This window comes from Labrus bergylta, chromosome 12 (assembly GCF_963930695.1).
Source record: "Labrus bergylta chromosome 12, fLabBer1.1, whole genome shotgun sequence".
NCBI classification, from domain to species: Eukaryota; Metazoa; Chordata; class Actinopteri; order Labriformes; family Labridae; genus Labrus; species Labrus bergylta.
Genome location: NC_089206.1, coordinates 26768312 through 26792052, shown reverse-complemented (window position 1 = coordinate 26792052; position 23741 = coordinate 26768312). Strand labels below are relative to the sequence as shown.

The window sequence follows — 23741 nt, the reverse complement described above, 5'->3', positions numbered from 1 at the left end:
ACACCGTCTGGGCAAGGCAAGAATAAAAAGACTGTCGTTGAGTCAGACTGAGATCATGTCTGCTCTGCTGTACTTTAACTCGTGTGTGTCTGTGCCAGCTTTGTGTGAGTGTGTTGTTTGTTCTTGTCTGCAGTTCTCACTTTTTAGACTCTGCATGCAGAGGAGTATTTTTTTTCCCTCTTTGTTTCATCGTTTGTCAACTTCCTTTCAGTCTGTCAACCTGTGAGCAAATGGGTGTGCACAATGACCCAGTATGTGAATTTGTAGGTGGGTGTGTGTTAAAGTCTCTGCACACGCATAATTCATGAGTATTAATGTCTATTTATTTATTTCAATATTAATGAGAGGGTCTGCATGGTTGAATAGGCGCTACTGACAAAGGCAGTGAAATTGTGATATGTTAGAGAGCGTGTGAGTGAAGGACTGTGTATGCGTGAGTGTGTGTGTGTGTGTCTGCATGTTTCACCATTTAATTGCTTCCCTGTTGTGTGCACTTACTTCGAAGTATATGTTTAGTGTGAGAGGGGAGAAAGGATGAGAGAAAGCTAAACAGGGACGGACAGATGTGATAATCTGAATGTCCTTGGGCTATTGTTATCTGAGCTGGGTGTGTGACCGGGTGTCTGGCTGTGTGTCTCCTCAGGGTGATTTGCTGGTGTGAGAGACTGTGTTTGTCAGCCAATAAGTGGCTGTTTTTAAAGCTGCCTGCGGTGTACGAGGAGAGAGGTGGTGCTGGGAAATTGAGTGAGGAAAATAGATATGGACATATGAATAAACTGTGATAAAGTGAGTGATGGATGTAGAAATTAGACTTGATATAAAGTGTGGGGGGGGGGGAAGTGTATGAATATAAGATGAATCACTTAGGTGAGTCAGTTAAGGGAAACAAGGAAGGAGGTCTGTGAAGTTGAAAAAGTCGAAAAAGTTTGATTAAAGATTGATCAAAAGAAAAAAAAATGGAAGGACAAAGCAATCAGCAAACGATTTTAGAGCGTACTGGGACACATTTCCGCAACAAGGTCAGAATCATTAACGTAATAAAAGCTTTATTTCGATCGCTATCTTCAGAGTTTAACACGATCAGCTGATGGAAAGATGACGGATGAACAGAAAAGGAGGAGATCATACAAGCAGTTTATACTAGGGCTGCATGATTATGGCAAAAATCATAACCTCGATTATTTTCATAAATATTGAGCTCACTGTTCTTCATCTTATTGTTTTATTTGTACCTTTATTTCATTCATCGGCCAAACAATGCAATGAAATACAATCATACAAGCTCAAATCTTGAATGAAAAGGATCAGAAAGAGGAATAATCGTACACAATCAGAGTGTTTTTATTATTAAACAAGATTATTCATTGATTTTACAACATCTGCATTATTTATCGAGATTAAGATTGATTAATTGTGTGTGTGTGTGTGTGTGTGTGTGTGTGTGTGTGTGTGTGTGTGTGTGTGTGTGTGTGTGTGTGTGTGACTGTTTATTGAATGTGTGTTTGCCTGTGTTGGTCAGATATTATTAGTGTCAAAACAGTCATGCAAAAAGATGGCTCATTTACTTTATTTACACCACAATATGTCATAAGTCATCTTTGTGAGTGTTTGCATGTCTGTGTGCTTGCTTGCTTGTGTGTGTATGCGTGTGTTTGTGTGTGTGCGTGCGTGTGTGTGTGTGTGTGTGTGTGTCTGTTAAAAGGACTCTGCCAGTGGGTACTTTGGTCTCTAAATGCAGCAAAAACAATGTTCCAAAAGAAACAGCTACTTGATAAAACCTGACGGCCTCGAGGGCAGGGGCAATGATCCTGCTGTGTGTGAGGATTTGTATGTGTGCGTTTGTGTGAGTGTGTACGTGTGTTTATGTTAATGAAAGAAAGTCAGACAGAAAGTGAAGAAGAGGAATATGATAGACATACTGTTGAGAAAGAAAGAAAATTTGTATCCCATTAATTATTCATGTGTATGCATTGTGGTGGGTTTATTTGTTATCCTGCTAACGCGGTGTGTGTGGCGTAGTAAGTTTGTGTGTGTGTGTGTGTGTGTGTGTGTGTGTGTGTGTGTGTGTGTGTGTGTGTGTGTGTGTGTGTGTGTGTGTGTGTGTGTGTGTGTGTGTGTGTGTTTGCAGCCCTTTGCAGGTTCTAAAGTGGGTCCTTAAGGTATAATCTGTCTTTAGGCTAGTTTCAAACCCCGTCTGCTCTGTTGATATGAAGGGCACTGGGTGTGGGTGTTTTTGTCTGCAGCTGCTAAATGTCAGACTGTGTGTGTCCAAATATGCTCCAGGAGATCTGAAAACCAAAAAAGAAGTGTGTTCATCTCCTCCTTCATACCCCTTTATGTGGGTGAAACAGTCTGTGTGTGTGTGTGTGTGTGTGTGTGTGTGTGTGTGTGTGTGTGTGTGTGTGTGTGTGTTGTGTGGGTGTTTCTGCCTCCTGAGGTACTCACAGACGGGCGCTTGTTTGACTGGCAGCCAATTCAGTGTTTATTCTCGTCTGCAGATTTTGTTTTTGCGTTATTTGTTTTTGTTTTCCACACACTTCTAAAGCAGTAGACCCAGTGTGCAGAATCCCCCTCACCTTTTTCTCCTGCAGACATACACTTCCAATTTTCTGTACACTCAGATTCTGTCTAGCTATCCACTCCCTTTTTTTTGATATCGAGGGTTCTTTGAGGGATGGTGAAGGTCAGTCTTTTATAACAGTTTCTGTAACTCCTGCTCCTCAGGAATCAGCACCCTGCTGCTCTCCCCATCTAATCAAGTACTAATTTACATCTTAAGTGGTGAATGCAGTTTGCTGCCTGATAGGAAACAGCCAGCAGCTCTCTGTTAAGTGGTTGACTTGGAGAAAGAACCTTTGCTTTTATATGGACTGAGGCAATTTCAACACCCTCAGGTTAAATCAGCCTTATTCAAAACCTAGACAAGGTTCTCAAGTGACATCATACCATTTATTTTGTGTAAAATGAACGTCTGTGAAGGTCTGGACTGTGGTTAGTTGATTGCATATCTGTATGTACACCATGGAATTCAAAATAACTCAAATAACATCTCCTCTGCTGTTTGCAGAGCGTGAAAGACCTCAGGCTTACTGAGGCTATTTAAATTTGGATTTCTCAGAGTTATGGAGGCAAATGTCAGCATTTAACAAATAATTCAAAAAATACATTACCTCAACTGTTATCAGACTCACTTCAGTATTGAAGAAAACTTCACAGTATACAAACAAACGTATAAGGTAAAAAGTGAGCCCAGCTGTTATCAGGCTTAGCAGTGATAAAGCTAAGTTCAAACTTTAGTAGTTAGGTTATCAAGTAAACTTGGGTAGCTGTGAAAGCCTCTGAATTCAAAGGTTCACTTTACATTTATGAAGCTTGAATGATCATGTGTATCATGATCTTGAACCAGTGACCCTCTGATTCCCAACCCAAGTCCCTACAGACTGAGCTACTGCTGCCCTTGTACATATGTAACTGTACATTATTCCTGTCGTGTTGAGCCAGTCCCTAAAGTTTAAGGCCTTGGAGATGTATCAGCATCAACATTTAAGTATTTTTTAACAGTAAACAAAGGCCACTGTGTTGGTTTAGGGGAGACTTTTGATCCCTGCTTTGTAACTGAGGCCTCAGCCGTGATGCAGAGATAAAGGTTAGGGTCTTAAAGATAAAGATAAGATAAAGGTAAACTTTATTGATCCCCGTGGGGGAAATTTGTGCATTACAGCAGCTCAAGAAAACAGGGGATGGGAATATAATTATTAAAAATAAAAATAGAAGTTAAAATCAAATCAAACATATTTACATTCAGTTAAATAAAAAATACAATAATGTAAAATTACACAGTAACTACACAGTTGTTCTTTAAAAAACACACACACAGTGTGTAGCATGAGGTGTTATGTTGGTGTTTTTAAGTTTGATCAACAGGTTATCAGGGAAGTGTTTGACAGAAGCAGGACAGGTTGCCTCAGGGCTTGGAAAACTGTTTTGGTCCACACTTTATGGTACTGTCAGATAGATATGCAGCATCCAATACCTCTCATGCATCATTGGACTCAGTTTGTCATGCACACATCCTAATGAATAGAATCAAAAGAACATTTTATCTTAAGCATAATTTAAATGCAGCCTGTAACCCTCTGGATCTTGACTGGAATCTAAAATGAAGCTGCATGTGGTTGCACAGCACGTGTTTGTTCTATTGGACTCAGTTAGGTCAGAGTTTAAAAAAGTGAATTGCGAGTGATGGGAAAATATTCCTTTTAATTACTTGACTTCTTTCTTAACTTTCATGTGATATCTAGTTTTTTTTATGCTAATCCAGGAAATTGTGTTGAATTCTAATCTGTATTTTTTTTTTAAATCACAGATAATACAGCCTGTTTATAAATGTGTCCTTGTAAAGGGATTTTTGATCACTGTTAGTTATGCTCTTTCTGCCCATAGCAGATACTCAATATACTTAGTCACTTGGGTCTTTACAGATTGCTGTACTTTCCATTGTTGCTCTAATAAGTAACTCTTCTCTTTTTTAACCCCCAGGTGACCGATGTGAGTTTGACCGGCGGCAGGGCAGGTGTGTGCCAGGTGTGTGTCGCAATGGAGGGACGTGTCGGGAGCTTTCAGGCGGGGGTTTCCGCTGTGAGTGTCCTGCAGGAGGCTACGAGCGCCCATACTGCACAGTCGCTGCCCGATCCTTCCCACCCAAGTCCTTTGTCATGTTCAGGGGCCTCCGACAGAGATTTCATCTGTCAATCTCATTAACGTAAGTAAATCTCTTTTTTGTCTTGTCTCTTCTCTTACCTCTCCTAATGTCTATATTTAAAAGTTTCATTTTTCTTTCTTTCCTGTTTTGTATTTGTGACTTTGATTCATCTTTTTTTCTCTCAGCCTTCCTTTCCCATCATATAGTTGCACTTTCACAGAGATCCATAAGCAGTGCCTTCTGATTCTTATGGAGTCTGTCTCCCCTTCGCTTTAATCTATTTATTTCATCTCCTCTGCTTAGGGATCGATCCTATTATTTATGGTTTCCCTCTTTTCTTCCTCCACATCTCTCACCAGCAAGAAGAGTGCTTTCCACCCTCTCTCCTCTTTCATCATTCAATTTACTGGTTTCAGTTACAGCTCATTTTCTTTCTCTCTTCCACTCTTGCTTCTGATCCTATCATCTTATCATCTTATATTCTCCTGTTTCAGTATTGCCTGTATCAGCAAAGAGTCCAATGGCACATGCTGCAGGGGTCAAAATGTACTTCTCAATAAAGGAATCTCCCATTTAGGCATTTATGTGTTTAAATGTAAAGTCTAAATTTATGCAGCTTCTCAGCACAACCTGTAAAAACCAGTGAGTCACATCAGAATATCGACTATTTTATTCTGCAGCCTTAAAAACTTTCCTGCATAAGCCAGAGGCTCTCAGGTAGTTTAGTTTTCTTTTAGATATCATGCCAAGCCTTGCACACAGACTGTTACTGGAGAGGATAGTGATCGTTTCCTTTGTGTAAGGTTCTTTGTCTTTGTCGTTTCTGCTGCTTGTTGGTCCTTCATCTCTTGACATGCAGAGTTGTCATCCACTGGAGATCTGAAGTGCTCCTTAAGAGTGATCTGGCAGGATTATGGGATGGTTGCCATGGGTGATGTCATCTAATCATAGTTGCTAAGGGGATATTGCCCATGAGGTTGTTGCTAGGCTGATGTGGTCATCACTGTGTGGTGGTTAGCTTTTTAATCCTAATGAGCCTTGGTGTGATTTTAACATGTAAAGACTATTTACATGTAACATGTCACTTTATTGAAAACTTCTAGTTAGACAGTGATGGTATGTCAATTACTGTTCCTTTGTTAAAGAGCAGCTCTTTTAAAGATTTTAAGATGGTTTGTGTTAGAAAGTGTGTAACATTCTTTCCCATTAACAACTAAAATCCCAGTGGTCTTTATAAGAGGGTGGGATGCAGACTTATAAAGAGCACTGGGTACTGGTTGATAATGACAAAAAACAATATTTTGTTTTACAGTTTATGTGTCTTTAAAGTGTATGTGATAGGTTAACCAGATTATTATGGTGCTGTAGTGTTGATAATGTTGATACATAAATCATAGATCTCTCTCTGGCTTACTGAGCAGACTGTGTTTGTGTTTACACCACCTCCTTCATAATGTCATTCACAGGGATCTATTCTTCTTATATGGACACATGGGAAAATGGTGTTGATAATGTAACCCTTTTATCAACTGGGGCGTTTGAGCTGAGTTTCTGTCTTGTGCAACTTGCAGAGCAGCACACTTCTCCCTCTCATTTGTGTCCTGGAATGATTTAGTCAGCTGCACCTTTTACTTATCACTGACTCAAGACAAATTTTTCACCAAGCTTTGAGCGGCCTTTTTATGGGGAACAAAACCTTCACTATTGTCTAAGGCTAGTCTAAAATGTAGACATTTAACCTGTGCTTGAAGATGAGTTGCAGGAAAACGATTCTAATGTATAAAATTCATCATTAACCTTGAATAACAAGGCATTGAGTAGAATGATTTATTACCCACCTTTTCAAAATATTTTGTATGCTCAACATGCTCTGGCCACTTCACTATATTGCCGCTTTCATAGAACTGGGCGCATCAACTTCAGCCTACAGGGTTAACTGTGATTTCTACAGCTATCTGTAGGAACCTGCACGGTTACATATTTTAACTTTCAAGACATCCAAACGCTCAACCTTACTCTTTTTATACGGTTACTTTACTGTTATCTGTTGGTGACTGTAAATACACATTACTCTGAGTGACTGCCAGCTCACTTCCCCTGATGTGTTTTATTTAGCATCCTGTTTGCTGCCAGCTACACTCCTTGGCCTGATTTTCACATCAGGACCAAACAGAACTTCATCATTATTCATGTCACTTACTCTCTCCCAGAGCATTTTATTTCTCCACTGCAAAATGTGTCTTACATCAGAAGTTTTAGGAGCTGTCACTCTGCCTGGGAAAGTATGATTTAAAATATGTCTGTGCTGTATAGAACTGTGACAATAGAGATATATTTGATCCTTAATGCAAATATTGAATGTGAGGAAGCCATCAAGGGGAGTTTGTGAATGAGGGTACTGCAGCTACTTTGATGTTGTCAGTACCTAATGAGCACATTTTTATCAACAAACCCTTAGCACACTTGTGATAACTGACATATTAAACAGGTTACTTGTACTTTTTTAAAATTTTGCTTATGGCTTTAGCCTTCCTACAAATTCACGCCTCAAGACTCCACTCCACCATGTCTACATTATTAATGATGTCAATGTCCAATATTAATAACAAGAAAATGATTATCACAAAACCACTAGAGACTGCGTCTGCAAACTACAAGATAGGATGACACTGTGCTCTTCTAACCATAGCAGAGCCATGTAAAAATACACATGCTCTCTATTGAATACCAGTGGCTTATTTTAGACACAGGCAACATTGTCAGATAACAGGGGTGTATAGTTATCCTGACGGAAATCTTGATAATGTACTTTTTTCCACAGTACATACCTTAATACTCCTGTATTGAAGTTATGTTACATCTCCTATTTTCTCTGGTTGATGTTTAAACCATGAAAATAAAATGCAAATACTACTCTGAGTAGTTTGTAATTGGTGCGGAAACCAACTAAAATGATTACTGTTTCCTCTATATGACTTACAAAACCAAACTAGACCGCCAAGAAGACGATTGAGCATTTCCATATAGTTGTTGAAATGCTTGTTACCCGCTGCCACCAGGTCGGTGTCTGAAAAACTATTTACAGCAGCGCTTTAGTTCATATTTTCCATGTAAAAGATTCACAGCAGCCATTTTCATGCATTCCTGAGGATTTCTGCCCATGCAATTCTCCTGATCTGGTTCTTCACAGCAGGAGAATATCTCAGTGCAATGGGATGTGGGGCGGGGGGTCCCATGAGGAAAGACATGATTTAAAAAATATGACGTAGAAGTGACAGACCAAGCCAGAGAGATGCTATAATTAGAATGTTTGCCTTCATGTCAATGCAATGTGTAGTTCTACAGAATCACAGTATCAACAAAAGAGCGGAGAAGAACATTCTGGCAAATACAAAGCATAATGCAGCCGTTTAATTACAGAGATGCAACGGTCGTGCACAGATCGCAGGGAATAAATGTACCCAACCCCTCGCACTGGCTAGATTCACCCTGATTCCATCCTGCTGCGTTGTCACATCAGCTCACTCCGGCTTCATGCAGAAAATATTACTGGTGGCTGGGCGGAGAGACTCCGGATGAGTCTGAGGGAAATATTGGGCAATTTGCCTTCAAATACTTTCTTTTGTGCAAGTGTGAATAAGGCTAGACTATTAAAGATTTTTGTTTTCTCAGAGAATAAAATTCTCAGAACGGAATCTGTTAAAAGAAAGGAGATACAACTTTAGTTCACAGAGGTCCACAGGTGAAAGCCAAGCAAAAAGCAAGACATTCAATTAAAACCATTTCAATTCAAGTGGCCATTTTTTGCAGTGGGGATCTTCCTACATCTTGTTGCCAGCATAGAAGATTTGTCAGTATCAAAAATGTTAAGTAGTTCTTTTGATCAGGCTGTGTTAACATGGCAGCCTTGGCCTCAGCACGTCCCTCTGGCCTTGCTTTGGAAAACCGACTATTGTATGACTCTGAGCAGCTGCGCGCTGCATGTTTTATTAACTGCAGTTCAGTTTTGTTCTTCCAAACTAAGCGTGTAAGAGGAGGCTTTCAGAAGTCATTCTGTTTTTCTCTGTGAATTAGGTTTGTGTATGGCTCACTGTATCAAGGTCGTACGCTGCAGTAACATCACCAGAAGTCATTAGAAACTCTTCTAAAAATGTATGAATGTGTCTAATATTACTCATTTTATTTGTGCTGTATATTTTCAAATAAACAAAACAGCAAGGATATGCTTGTCAAAATATATAATGATACACATCATGCATATATTCATGGACATGTTTGTCCTGTTTGTGTGTATTTTGTAGTTTTGCCACCCTCGAGAACAGTGGTCTTCTCTTCTACAACGGCCGCTTCAATGAGAAACATGACTTCATCGCATTGGAGATACAAGAAGGACAAGTGGTGCTCAAATATTCCACAGGTACTACTGAATATCTTTTTTATTTATTTATCTTATCTATATGTATATCTGTATCTTCATGCTTGATATTGCCTATGTGTTGTTTTTGTCTAATTGTAAAGACCATTTTGTCCCTATAAAATATGAAAAGATGTGATAATGTTTGGTGTGATGTGTAACATTTATTTATGGCTTTTTTGTTGTTGAAGGCTCTAAAACTAAGATAGTACCCTGTTATGAGTTGTGATTTGTTGTGGCTATGTTTTTGACAGTTTTAGCATTCTGTGGAAATAAATGATCACCAGGAAGGATAAAAACTAATCATAGACCTGATTATGGACTGAAAGACTGTCAGTCTTGGTCCTGGAAAACATGATGATGAATACAGAACTTAAAAGGTTAATTGTACATATGCTGTCCAAAAATTGTTGTTACATGCCCACATGTGAGTCTGGAAATTGGAGCAAATAAAATAGAGATGAGCAAAACAAGGACGTAAACAAAAGTTGATGCCTGCACTCCATATATACAGTGGCATATAAAACCTGTTTGCTATGCACCAATGAATTAGTATTTGAACCTGATCAGGTTTTTGACACCAGCTTCATCTGTCCACCTACAGGTGAATCATCCACTCAGGTGAATCCCTTCCTGCCTGGTGGTGTGAGCGATGGAAACTGGCATACTGTTCATATCCACTACTACAACAAGGTAGCTTTACCAGTTTGATTTGTGATGTTTTCTTTTGATCCTACATTTTGTGTTTCTAATGTGTGTTTGATGAGTTATCCGTTGAAGTTTTACACTTTACTCATGATTATTTGTACTGATGCGTCAGCAGAACAGTTTCTCAGCCTTCATACCAAATAAGCACTTTGAACTGAGCTAAAGTGTTAGCACTGTTTTGTGGGCGTTACCTTGTCACCGTTTCATTCATACATTCTCGCAGCACATCTCCTTTAATTTTCTTCATGTTCTTTCATTCTTCTCAGCCAGCTACACGCTATGTGAGTATGAGTGTGTGTCAGGATGCACATACACTTCGCCCTGTCTTTGTTTCCTTCTTTTTCTTTAGACCCCCCCTCCCTCCCCTCCCCCTTATTTTCTCCTCCTCTTCCCCTTTATTTCACCAGCAGACAGTAAATGAAGAGTGAATGTGTTCTCTGTTGGATTTTACTCCATACTCTCCTTACCCATATGCTTGGTCTGTTGTTTCTAATTTCTCCCCTTTTTTCCAAATTCTTCCCATTTCTCTCTGGCATTGGTGTACAGTAGATGTGTAGCTCTGAGAATAATCACATGTGTATGACATTTTCTAATTTAAGGTTCCTAGTGTAGCGTAAACTCTAGATTAAGTAAATTCAGATGTATTTTTTGCATGATTTCTAGTGTGCTGGGATTTATTTTGGGTGGGGTGGGGAGGGGCTGAGGTGGTCTTTGTGGTCACTTTTTAAAATTTCTTGTTTCTGTGTGTGTGTGTTCAGCCCAGACGAAGTATGACCGGTGAGGCCCAGGGTCCGTCAGATGAGAAGATTGCAGTTGTGAGTGTTGACGACTGTGACACAGCGTTGTCGCTTCGCTTTGGTATGCAGCTGGGAAATTACAGCTGTGCTGCGCAAGGCAAACAGACCAGCAACAAAAAGTGAGTTCAGACTTCTTTCACCTCTTCTGTTTTGAGTCGATGCCTATGCTTTCTTTACATTTTGTGTCTTGAAGGCACCAAACATGCTGTATTAAGCCAGTGACTAAATGGCACATGATTCAGAGTTAAATGTTACATTCATAATTTCTGCATGATGAGGTAAGTCAGATCAGCCGGATGAGGTGGCTGTAGGATCAATGTGGGGGGGGACCTGAGGCTTTAATGAGGCATGATTCACCTTCTGGTGCTTCTTCATATCTACCTGTGTCTCTGATTGTCTTGTGACTCATCTGCTCATTCTTCCTGGCATTCATGGCCATTTATTTTCATCCTCTCTGATGACTTTCTCTCTCTCTCTCTCTCTCTCTCTCTCTCTCTCTCTCTCTCTCTCTCTCTCTCTCTCTCTCGCTGAGTCTTGATTTGTGTATCTCTCCCTTACTTTATCTTAAGTACAACCAACTCATTCAATTTGACATGAAATCCTCAATGTTGCTTTGAAGTGTCTGTTTTGTTCGACCTTGTCAAAGTTTTGAACTCTATTCAGCTTGTGCTGTTTGCCTACTTAAGTAAATGTGTACATATTTGCCAATAAGTGCATACAACACACACATCCATACACACAAATTCACTCTAAAAACAGCCTGTCATACTGTTGATGTCTGGCCTCGTCTCTGTAAGCTGTAATCACGTTGGCTGTGTTCAGTGCTCCGTCAGGCTGAGAGAAGGGAAGACAGATCAAAGAGGAAGGACAAAGACTAACGCTTCAACACTCTCTTCCTTTGTTCCGTCTTCATTTCTCCATTACCAGCTCATCCTCCTCTTACTCTGCCTTCACATCCTCCATTAATGACGCTCTCTATTGATGTTTGCTGTAACTCTCACTTAATCTCTTGTTTGTTCGACTCTGGCACCTCTTGTCTCTCTTGCTTCCATAAATCCATATTCCACAGGCGTTTATTTGACGTGAGACGCCAGAGCAAGTTTTGATGAAAACCCCAATCACATCTGGGGAGAATGAAACACTGCTTTTAAATGACAGCACAACTGTTTTTGTTTTTCAGTTTTGCAGCCCCATGACTTGTCATTTGATGCCTCCGACATCTCTCTCCTTTCATTTCCCCAGTTTCTTTTCCTTCCACCCATCTTCCATCTGTCTTGTCATCCGCCTTTTCACCCCCTCTCTCTTGGTATTTGCTGTAACTTACAATTAATCTCTTGTTTGTTCGTCTGCCTCCCCGGCTGCCCTAACATCTTCCTTTTTGTGTCTGCTGTTTTTTTGTCTTCTTTTTATGTTTGTGACTCTGCTATTTGTTGACATCCTTTTTACACATCTACCTGTTATTTCTGGCTCCTGTCTCCTTTCTATCCCTGCTTTGTCATTCACCTTTGCCTCTCCTCTCCTGATATTTGCTGTGACTCAGATGTAATCTCTTGTTTGTTCATTTACCTTATGGTTTGTCTCCTTCCCTGGCATCTTTCAATTTTACACTCCCTTTGCTATTTCTCCTTTTCCCACAACATCATCACCATCATTATCTGTTCTCCTCAATATCCACTCTTATTCTCTGATTCATGTTCCTTTGACATTTACCTCTGATGTGAAATTTAATCCCTGGGTTTACTGTATGTAATCCCTTTGCATCATTCGTACCCTTTTTCATGTTGTTCCTATTCTTACCTTACCTCCCTTCATCTCATCCCCTGTCATCCTAGAGTGTTTATTCCTTTTCCCCCTACACCCTATGTACACCTCTTACTCTTAATCTTCTTCCCTTTCAGATCATTGGACCTGACGGGTCCGTTGTTTCTGGGCGGAGTCCCCAATGTACCAGACAACTTCCCATTTGGTGCCAGAGAGTTTATCGGCTGTATGAAGGAGCTGCACATTGACAATAAGCCGCTGGATTTAGCTGGATTCATCGCTAACAATGGAACGATACCTGGTCAGCACTGATAACAGTATTTCTCCTCACTTAAAAACATGACCGGTAACATATGATGTCTAAACATTTCATTGGTCCTCTTAACATACATTTGACTAAACTTTGTATAGCCTTATTGACATATTATGTGTAAAGATACAGAATCTGTTGGTGTGATCTGAGTAGCCTCCTCCACAAGGGTTTCATTCTGCTTTGATTGTGTTCATTAAAGCAATCTGAATCCATTGAAATGCAATCCCAGAGCCAATCAGCAGTCATCTAACTTTGATTTAGCTTTAACTGATGTCTATAAGCAGACACCCCCTCATTGATGATGTTCCTCAACACCAACTACTTTCTTGCTTCTGAAGTTGCTAGTTAGGCTGTAAACAATGGCTACACATGGAAAAAGGAAGTGTTGGCAGGAAGTCCTTTATTGCTATCCCCTGATTACACTGGATTCTCTGAAAAAGGCTCCATTGCTCCCAGAGGCTATGACATTTAAGACGATAGCCAGTGCAGTCCAGTACTGATCTTTTTATCACGCTGATAAGGAGAGGTCTAAAGATCATCATCAATCTTCTAAACACTCCATAGGGTTTTATCTTATGAATTAACTGACACGTGTCATTGGTGATATGTTTCTGTAAACTTAATAACTGATGTTACTGTCTCTCTCCGTTGCTTCTTCAAGGCTGCAGTGCCAAGCTCCCCTTCTGTAAGTCCAACCCCTGTCAGAACGGAGGAACATGCAGGGTGAGCTGGGAGACTTTTTCCTGCGACTGTCCACTAGGATACGGAGGGAAGGACTGCAGTCATGGTAAGGAGCTCCATAAGTTTAGTTTTTAACCTATGGTCCTTCATGTGCACTTCATAAAAGGTAGAAGATTTTTAACAATGTCACAGTAATGTTTTAAAAAACGCATCACCATCGAGGGAGGCAATGGCTAGGACAATTGGATGATGAATTTGTCTCATGCCAGTAAAGAATTGAGTGGTTGTGTTCTTATAATGAAGCAGAACAACTCTGTCATCAGTGGCATTTAATTGTCATTTATTTGTTAATTTTGAATGATTCTTCTGAAGATAAGATGCTACTGGAAACACCTTTCAACTTGTTCTGTATATGTCTCTGTTTTTTTCAATCTGGTTAGCTGTAAAACGAATTCTGTTTTAATGCTGCTTCATTCTTAAGTAGTTAAGATTTAAAAATGCTTTGTCATTCCTTCATCCCAGTTAATGCCTCAGTCTGGGCTTCAGTATTTTTCACTCTGTTCGACTCCTGCTCCTTCATTTTGCGCTGACCCATCACAGCTGGAGGCTCTAAGTATTGGGAGAAAAATAGAGTGTGAGTGGAATCCTCATGGAGTCATGGAGGGATGTGTGGATTGATGGCTGGGTCATTGTTGACCTTTTTGAATATATTGATAGGAAGACAAGAAAAAGATGATTCCCTTGAACTCATAATATTCACTGGAAACTGCAGCGCTCACACTCGTTATTCTAAGGAATAAATTCAGGACACATGTGAGGTAGTCATAAATCACTGACTATGTGCCTCATATCTGTATATAATTTGACCTATAAATCCTGAGTGATTCCCCACACATAAGTGATTCTCAGTAGCCCAGGTGGACTCTAGATTTACTCATCTGTATTTACTGTCATGCCTTTATTGCTAGCATGGACAGTTAACTCTTGGGGGAAATCTTGTAGAAAAGGCGCTTGTCAGATGAATGGAAGTTTTTTTCTTTTTTTAAATCCCAATGGGGATTTTTTCCAAGTTATTAAACCTATTAAGTGCTTGTCAATAATAATACAACAGTACACTTTGAAACAAAGGTCTCAGCCCAGGGGTGAATGTTGTATGGTGTAGTGGCCATGTATTAACTTAGTTCACTTAAATGATATCAGCCTACCCCCTGAATCAAGGTGAATGTAGTAGCTATTTACAGATCACAGCTGTTATTGGCAATCGTGAAAAATATTGTGTAATCAGTAACACCACTGCTGTCGCATGTTTATTAATTGGGACAATTTCTCCATGCTGGCACCTGGCACTAGAGATCGCCTCATAGATCCCTGCTTATCTGCCTAACACCTTTGACCACAAGACAACCAGCGAACCCCTCATTTTTACTTGGTCTAAACTTTTGCAAAATAATGTATACAGTCCTAGTACACTGACTTCTTGAGGTTGTTCTTCATATTGCACAGTCATGTATTAACTCTCTGTCACTCATCCTTTGCCTCAGTGATGCCACACCCTCATCGCTTCCTGGGTAATAGCGCCCTCTGGTGGGACCTTAAGAACGACGTGACTATCTCGACGCCCTGGTACCTTGGCCTGGTGTTCAGAACGAGAGCGCGAGAGGGAACCTTACTGCAGGCTCAGGCTGGCCAGTACACCAGCCTGCTTTTCCAGGCAAGCCCACATACAACACACACAACATAATTACTTTATAGATTTTAAATCGCACCGGATATAACTTTATTTCTGGAAAATAAAGTTTCTTATTAACCTGTTGATTCCTGTTGCAAAGAGTATTGTTGTGACTGATTGCTGTGTGGTGGTTTATACATTTGGCTGTGCTGAAGATAATAAAGAATCAGAAGTGTTTCTTTGTTTTACGAGTCTTTCTGCATTGGCAGAAGTCCAGAGAGCACTTGTTGCATTACGCCTAACACATAACACTGTCTTTCTCTATTTTATTCTTGAATACTTCAATATTATGCTTTTATTAGATTTTGCACATTTTCAGCCAAATCTTACCGGGTGGCACAATGTTAAACACTGTGTGGGCAGCTTAATATGTTGGCAGCAGTGTGGTTGATTATGGGAATTATACTGATGTCTCTTGTTAATGTGTTTTTATTCAGCGTCTAACTAATTTCATTTTCTAGACACAGATGTCTAAATGCTTCCCTTGTCCTGAAATAATGTACATTTTACATTTGATATCCGAAGACTGCATTGATTTAGCAGCTTCTTAGCAGGAGTGCAGCCAAGATGTTGGATTTCACACTCCCCCACACACACACACACACACGCACACACACACACACACACACACACACACACACACACACACACTCCCCCACACACACGCACACGCACACACACACACACACACACACACACACACACACACACACACACACACACACACACACACACACACACACACACTCTGCTGTTTTCACTGACTCATGTTCCCTCTCTCTCTCTCTCTCTCTCTCTCTCTCTCTCTCTCTCTCTCTATTTTCTTCTCTCTTATTGGTGTTTGCCTGTTTGTTTGTTCCTTCCTTCCCTTTCAGGTGATAAACGGTCAGCTTGTGTTCTCGGTGGCCCGCGGTTCAACCAGACCGGTTCGCTTGCGGTTGGATCAGGTTCAGGTGGCAGACGGCCGGTGGCATGACCTCCAGCTGGAGCTTCGAGATGTTCGCAGTGGACGTGAGACTCGCTACGTTGCCACACTACGGCTCGACTTTGGGCTCTATCAGGTACTGGTATAGGAGAAGAGCAGGAGAAGATTTGTACACAGCTGATGTTTCAATTAGCTTTACATTCACACTTTCTCATGTTAATCTCAAATGTCAGGATTTTTTGTACCAAGGCTTTTTTACACTGTAGATATTTTCTATCCATGAACAGCAGGCTCTCTAAAATGTAGGCTGGTAGTTTCCTTAATCTGTGGAGGATTACAATTTTGAATTGTGCAAGATGACATTAATTTTATATATACATGCTTGTTCTTATGTGAGGCACATCTAGTGTGATACAGTGCTGCACACATAATTTTCCATTCTGGGATGTGACATCTGTATTTGTAGATATCATTTTGTTTTATGTTGATTTATTTCTTTAATCATCTGTCAGCAAGTCATGGCATTCATTTTTTTATTGGAGTTCATCAGGCTATTCTTCAAAGTGGATCAACAACATTTTAGATAAAAATTGTTAACCCTCCCAGCTGCTAATTAAACATTTGGTACCTTTGCAATAGCTTGGCATGTTTGTAGCTTCGTTTGGCCAGATCTTCCCATCTATTTCTGCATCTTTCACTGCTGCTCAAATATTGAAAAATGGGGCTCATTGATTTTTCTTTTCATGTTTGTTACAAGCTAAATCATCTGTCAACACTGTTTTGCAGCACTGTCTATGTTATCATTTAAGCATTGAACTTCAAAACAATGACTGTGTGTTACTGTTTTCTCTTATTGAAGTCAATCATCCACCCTGCAGTTATAAAACAATTTACCCCATTTTCACAGCCACCTCTCAAACCGTTGAATGACAGCAGCAGTCATTATTATTGACTTCTCAGTGACAAAATAGAGGACTTATGACTTTCAGTTTGAAATGTTAAAAAACAAGAAAAATCTATATTTCCTCATAGAAACCATCCTTCTATTCTTTTATTGCTATGAAGGATTTCTATCTTACAGACTTTCATTGTGTAAACTATTAAATCTATCATTCTATTTAGTCAGACCTTTGTGAGTGATGACGTCTTTACCTCCCTCTGACTTATTTCATCATTCCTTATTCCTGTTGGCAGCGCTGATATTTTCACGTTATTTAAAGAGTAATGGTTTTAAATGTGTGTCTTTGTTCAGGTATTCTGATTGCATACAGCTATTAATAATAATAATCTTTGCCCTTCCTGTCTCCATCTGTCCCTTAACCTCTCTCCCGCTTTCTCTCTTCATTAGGGAACAGTGATAGTGGGAAATGAGATTCATGGTTTGAAGGTGAAACATCTTCATGTGGGAGGAGTGCTGGGCTCCGGAGAGGTTCAAAACGGGATAAAAGGATGCATACAGGTGATGATGGATGAATTGAATATTTAATGCTTATTGATGGATGGGAAGCCTGAAGTATTGGCATGTAAGAGATAGAAATGTGCTAAGAAACGATGTTGAGAAAGAAACATGAATGAAGCTGTTTAAACACAGACACACCTCTCTCTCTCTCTCTATCTCTGCAGGGGGTTCGACTGGGTGTACGGCCTGATGCCCCTCCCCTGCCCCGCCCGAGCAGAGCTGTCAAAGTAGAGACAGGCTGTAGTGTTGGCAACCCCTGCGTCTCATCTTCTTGCCCCTCACACAGCCGTTGTTCGGACGAATGGGAGCGCCACACCTGTCTCTGCGAACCCGGTGAGTCATCAGAGAGATGATGCTGGATTTTGTTGACAAGTTTTAAAATGTTGTAATCTAGGAAAAAAAGCAGAAAATGTTTGCTCACAATCATGAAGTGACGTTTAGAGAAATTAACTGTCCTGAGAAAGTGAGAGACTGCACTCACATGCTGAAAATATGATTGTTTACACTAAAATGTATTTCACTGCACAGCGTATTAAGGGATCCTGCTGGGCAGACACAAGGGCACCTAATGAAGTATTTGAATAGAAGCTTTCTGACTATAACAAACGTGTTCATTGTTATACTGCAAGTCATGCTAACTCCTGCAAGCTGTGACCGACATACAGGCCTCACTCCTTATTTTCTGCTTTCTGCCATGTGTGAAGTCAATTGAGCCATATCAGGACTTCTCTTACTAAACCATACGTGATATGTGACTCAGTGGATAGTGTTGCTGTGTGAATGACCGTCTGATTTTGTAGCATCAGTAATTGTGTTTTAACAGAGGCTAGAACTGAGCGGGGTAAGAGTCTGAATATTTTGACAAGGTGAAAGAAGCCAGCTGACTCAGAGAGAGGAAAGGGAATCATTATAATATGGCTATATCTGTGTGGGTGTGCGCCAGTTCTCTAACTGGGTTAAATAGATATTTGGGATGGCATAATGAGCTCTCATCCACCGAGGGAAAGAAGCCGTCTGCAGGCTAACTTCCAAAATCTCCTTAGTCAGGTGAAAATAATGAGGCAGAATTAATGTGATGAAGAAAAACCTGATTAGAGGAGATGTGAAAGAGTGAAAAGTAAAGAAAGAGAGAGGAGAGGGAAAGTAAACTGCAAATAAAGAAGTAATGAATGAAAGAGAAGACAAAAGAGAACAATGGAGAAAAAAGAAAAGCAAAGAAGGAAGAAGAGAGAGACTGTGTGTAAATGATTAATGAAGAGAAAGAGGCTGATGACAGAAATAGTATAAACACTGAAAGTTTCGAGGCTAGATTGGGAAAGAGAAGAAAGAGGGCACGAGAAAGTCAAATCAAACAGCCTGAAAACACTGGTAACACATTTGGGAATAGATCCAGAGACTACTGGTGTATGCACATAGAGAGACATGCAAATCACAGACGTGAGAGATAATTGTCATGACAGACTCACACACAACAGAGGAGGAGTATTAGCTACTAATGCATCAGCAGACTACACCAACCAAACAGAGATGACAAATACCAAAAGTATATTCATGATTAAAGTAGAGAGAGACAAGAGCTGGAACAGCAGGTTTAAGAAAAAGAAACATGTGAAACATCCGGTGAGAGACAGAGTATGAGCAAAAGATGAATGTGCACGTTCACTTTTTTCATTTTTCACTGCCTCGATATTGATACTTTCATCCTTAGTATCATCTAGTACCTTCTTCCTTGTATTTTAGTCTTTACGCTCCCTAAACACATCTCTTATTATCTGGACTAACTGGTTAAAAATACAATCTTTATGTAACTCTGTTTCCTGTTTGCTTCTTCAAAACTGATATTAATTAAAGCTGTCGCCGAACAATTTGTAAATGTAGTTTAGGGTGACTGGTTAGGGGAAATAAGAAAGCTGTAATTTGGTTTTGTTCATGTAGACTTTGACTCAAGGTTGTGTCACATGGCCTAAACTACACTGGAAATGGGGAAATATCACAAAAGTTTCCCTTGAATTTGAATAAATGTAAATGTCAGCGTGTATATGGGTTAGGTTTTGCTTTGCTGTTGTCACCAAACAGAGGAAAGCTCTATTTCAACAACAAACACTTTAGGTTAAAGCCGGGAAGTTAAAGCTGAAAGCCAACTGAGTTTTATTTTATTCAAATGTGAATCAGTGACTTTAGGTACGTTTCAGCTGCAGATGTCTGCATGTAAAGTAGAAATACCTTTGCACTGAAGTTGACTCGGTCACACCTCTGCGACTGAGCAAGCCGGAAGAAACTGCGGAAGAGAATTTCAAAGGCAAGTTTTCGAAGAAAGAAAAGTTTGGAAACGAGAGCATGAGATTAAAGCGGAGGTGGAGGAGTGAAGAAGGGGCGAGTGAGTGAGAGAGTGTGTTACATGGAGGATGTAGTTTGTGAAAGTGAAGAGCCTCAGGCCTGAAAGCATGGAAGAGGAAGCACAGAGGGGCTGCTATCCCTGTAGCATCCTGCGCCAGCCCGCAAGCTAATGCTAACACCCTGACTTATTATCATGGAGACTCTCACACACACACACACACACACACACACACACACACACACACACACACTAAGCATTTGCAGAAACTTCACGTACATGCATCTATTTACTGTAAACACACACACACACACACACACTCATGATCATTATATTTCATCAGCTCAATGGGCATTAAAAATGGATTTTGTTTTAGAATGAATGCTGCTTAGAGACAAATCAAATCAATGTTTAATATAACCAGAATGAGAGAAAGAAAAGAGAGGTGCACTCTAAATAATTCTCTTTCATGTGTGTATTTGTGTGTGTATTTAAGCCTGATGCTAAAACTAGCCCAAATGATTCTACCAATGAACTGACAGGAGGTCTGATTCGTGCACAGCCTCCAAGAAAACATACACATTAACATTTAGACACACTCACTGAGACGAGGTTCTGCATGACAAAGCACAGAGACATCTGCTCTTTCATCCTCTGAATGTGTGTGTGTGTGTGTGTGTGTGTGTGTCTGTGTATGTGTGTCAGTCAGAGAAAGTATATTGTACTGTACAGTGGTGTGTGACAGCTGCTGCCTGTTGCTACAGGCTAATTTACTGCAGTGAAAATTTAATTTAATATGATAAATTACAGCCATGTTGATTTATGTCTGCTTCAGTTCCCCGAGTTGTTTAAAAATCGACTTAGTTGCAGCACATGTGGTAAGAATTAGTGTTTGAGAACAGGAAACCTGCTAAATGTTTTTTCGGTGTTGCCAGATTTATCGAGTTCCATTTAAATAGTGATAAAAAACAGAAAGTGCTGAATAAATATTTCTTCAAAAGGAGTGTGTCAGAAATGTATATTTTATCAGAATATTGTTTTTTGTTAGTGATGCGAGGCTGCAGTATATTTAGCTCAGTCCCTGTGGGATACACGGGGAGAGATTTATGAGTTTCTGCCTGTTCTTTCCTGGTCAGACCTACAGTAGGTACCAGATCCTGAAGGTGCTGAATCAGGGTAAAGTTGTTCCCTGTCTGTGACAAATTGTTTCTCAGCTACAAATGTCATTTATTGATCTGGTTTGATAACAAAACTAAAACTATACAAGTGTTTTGGTAAGAGAGATAAGAGCGATGTGAAACCAAAACGCTGAAGTTAAAAAATAAAAAAATCTTTATGGAGCTGAATAGAAATTAGTTAAAGGTCCCACAATGAGCGACTTCTCTCCACATTATTCTGTTTCAACCTTGACTACTTCTTATGAGATATTTCTGACATCCAAAACTTTCCACTGTCAGAAAGAAGAAAATTGGATACACACAGCGTAAATGGACGGTTCAGTGAACACATGACTCATCTTTCTTTTCCTGATTGTCATCTGGAGAAATCAAGTTGATGTTGTGTGACAATTAAAGGTCCAAAGCCAGACATGACGGATGTGAGTCACTCTGGATGAGTGTATACAGCCGAACAGCCAAACCTTCTCTAAGGAAGCTGTGGGATCTGACTGTTACATATCAAAACCCACATACACACATCTGATTTAGAGCCCTTTGTTCTCACAGATTCAAGAATCTGTTCAATATTGTTGTGACAAGGCCAGTGTCATTATAAGAGTCTGAAAACAGCCAAGGCTGCTGCCGCCTCTCTGTCAGTTGCCATGGTGAAAGTCTGAAGATGTATAGGATGGATGTGTGTGTGTGTGTGTGAGAGAGGGAGGGAGAGAGAAAAAGAGAGAGAGAAGGAGAGAGTGATCTTTTAATCATGGAAACATTGCTGTTGTCTTTACTCTTTTGTTTGTAGAATTCCTGATATTTTCAGGCAGACAGAAAAAAGAAAGGATAAAGCAAATGAATTGAAAATGAAGGTTTCCGCAAGGAGGAATGGCAAGGACAGTGTGTGTTTCCATTGCAAATTACAACACCTGCAGTTTCACAAAGCAGAGAGAGTGCTTTAAAGAATAGGAGTCATTGAAAACCTTCTGTTGTGTCTAGAGCGGCAGCCAAGGCCACATGTTTGAAAAGCAGTGAGTGGTGTCCATATGTTTTGTGGACAAATGCATGAAAGCAGACCTCACACATACAGTATCTGTCCGCTGCAGAGGGAGGAATGCAGACCTCGACAAGCTGCACACACTCTTCAGTCACTCTTCAATCTATAGAAACCTCCTCTTTTCATTCCTGTTAAATTGAAGGGCAGCCTGAAAGCATAACACACTTACTGGAGGGTGAAAGGAGATTGTATGTGAGGCTGAGACTTTTGTTGGAGAGACTGTCAAAGCAATCAGTGTGACACTCTGGGCAAAATGTAATATCCTGTTGGAAAGATTACATGGCTTTTTATTTCACTTGATACGTTTATTATTCTTCATTTGAATATTAACATGAGTCTTGTGTGTGACGGTGTTCGTGTTACTGATAGTCTCAAAAAGATAATGTCAAAATGAAAGCTATAAAAACACATTTTCCAACACGTGCTGACATTTGCTTTAATGTCACAGGATCACGTTAAGTTGGTCTGAACCAAATTCTCAGAAACTAAAAGCACATCATGTGTATTTATAGAGCAAGACAACCAAACGACATCACCCCTCCATCATCTCAGTGCAACATTACTGTTTCACACCTTATGGCGGGGATCATAGAAACACTTTCAGTGGAGTGAACAGATGATTCCCTTTCATACACGCTCAGTTCTCAAAAAAATCTTCCACATGAAAATGCAAAACACACTGTTAAGGCTGTCATGAGCATGCCAAGTCAACAACAACGTCCTTGACATGCTAAAATGTTCTCGCCATTCCTCTGCAATGACCATTTCATTTACAAAATTGACCATTCAGGCTGCCGCCATCGTGAAATTTGAAGCTGTTAAGAAATCAGAAATCTAGCAGTAGATCTGGCATATCTGCCGTTTTCTGCTAACAGTTTAACACATGGCTTCACTTATTCTGTGCACTCTGGACAGTTAAAGCTCTGACAAGCAAAGAGTTGATTCAGATTTCTGTCTTTTCAAAAATTGACGCAGACAGTGTGCTCTGTATTATTTATTGTACGAAATGAAAAGATTTCAGATTTCTCAAGCAATGCCCAAATGGCAGACTGCAGAATGAAACGTGTTTGAACTGGTTGATAAGAGAGGCTCAGATGGTAGAGTCGGTCGTCTCTTAACCGGAAGGTTGAGAGTTTGTTACCCAGCTCCTGCAGCCACATGTCTGATGTGTCTGTGGGCAAGACACTTAACCCCAAATTACTCCTGTTGTTTCTGGGCATATGAATGTGTATGAATGTGATAAGTTACTTCTGATGGTTACTTTACTTATCAACCTCTACCATCAGTGTGTGAATGTGAAGGTGTGACCTGCGCTGTAAAGCTTTGTGTTGTCAGAAGACTAGCAAAGCGCTTTATAAGCTCAAATCCATTTACCATTTATCATTGATACACTGTGAATAATGTGATCAGAATTTATGCAAATATTCAATTAGAGTAAGTTTAACAAAAAAGACAGGTTTATTTTATTGAATTAAAGGTGTATATATATTTGTAATTATTTTGGACAACAAACATCCTGTGATGATTTTTTTAAGTAAATCCTAAAGCTTTAGATGAGCTACATTTCTTGTCTTTGTCCCAGCTCTTAAATAATGAAATCATGCTGAGGTCAGATTCAGTGATGTGGTCAAAACTGATATCAGAAACGTATAAATGACACGTCTGTTTTTGTGTTTTCTGGCACATTTTACTAACTTAATACAATC

General features: G+C 40.0%; 1 protein-coding gene across 1 annotated transcript in view; it reads left to right on the top strand.

The window, feature by feature from the left end:
* celsr3 (cadherin, EGF LAG seven-pass G-type receptor 3) overlaps nt 1–23741 on the top strand; it is a 103033-nt gene that overhangs the window by 41928 nt on the left and 37364 nt on the right. The window contains exons 4-13 of the mRNA XM_065961384.1: nt 4540–4762; nt 9004–9119; nt 9721–9809; nt 10583–10740; nt 12520–12683; nt 13357–13482; nt 14918–15087; nt 15981–16166; nt 17379–17489; nt 17654–17822. Of these exons, the coding sequence (XP_065817456.1) occupies nt 4540–4762; nt 9004–9119; nt 9721–9809; nt 10583–10740; nt 12520–12683; nt 13357–13482; nt 14918–15087; nt 15981–16166; nt 17379–17489; nt 17654–17822 (1512 nt within the window). The remainder of the gene's footprint in view (nt 1–4539; nt 4763–9003; nt 9120–9720; nt 9810–10582; nt 10741–12519; nt 12684–13356; nt 13483–14917; nt 15088–15980; nt 16167–17378; nt 17490–17653; nt 17823–23741) is intronic.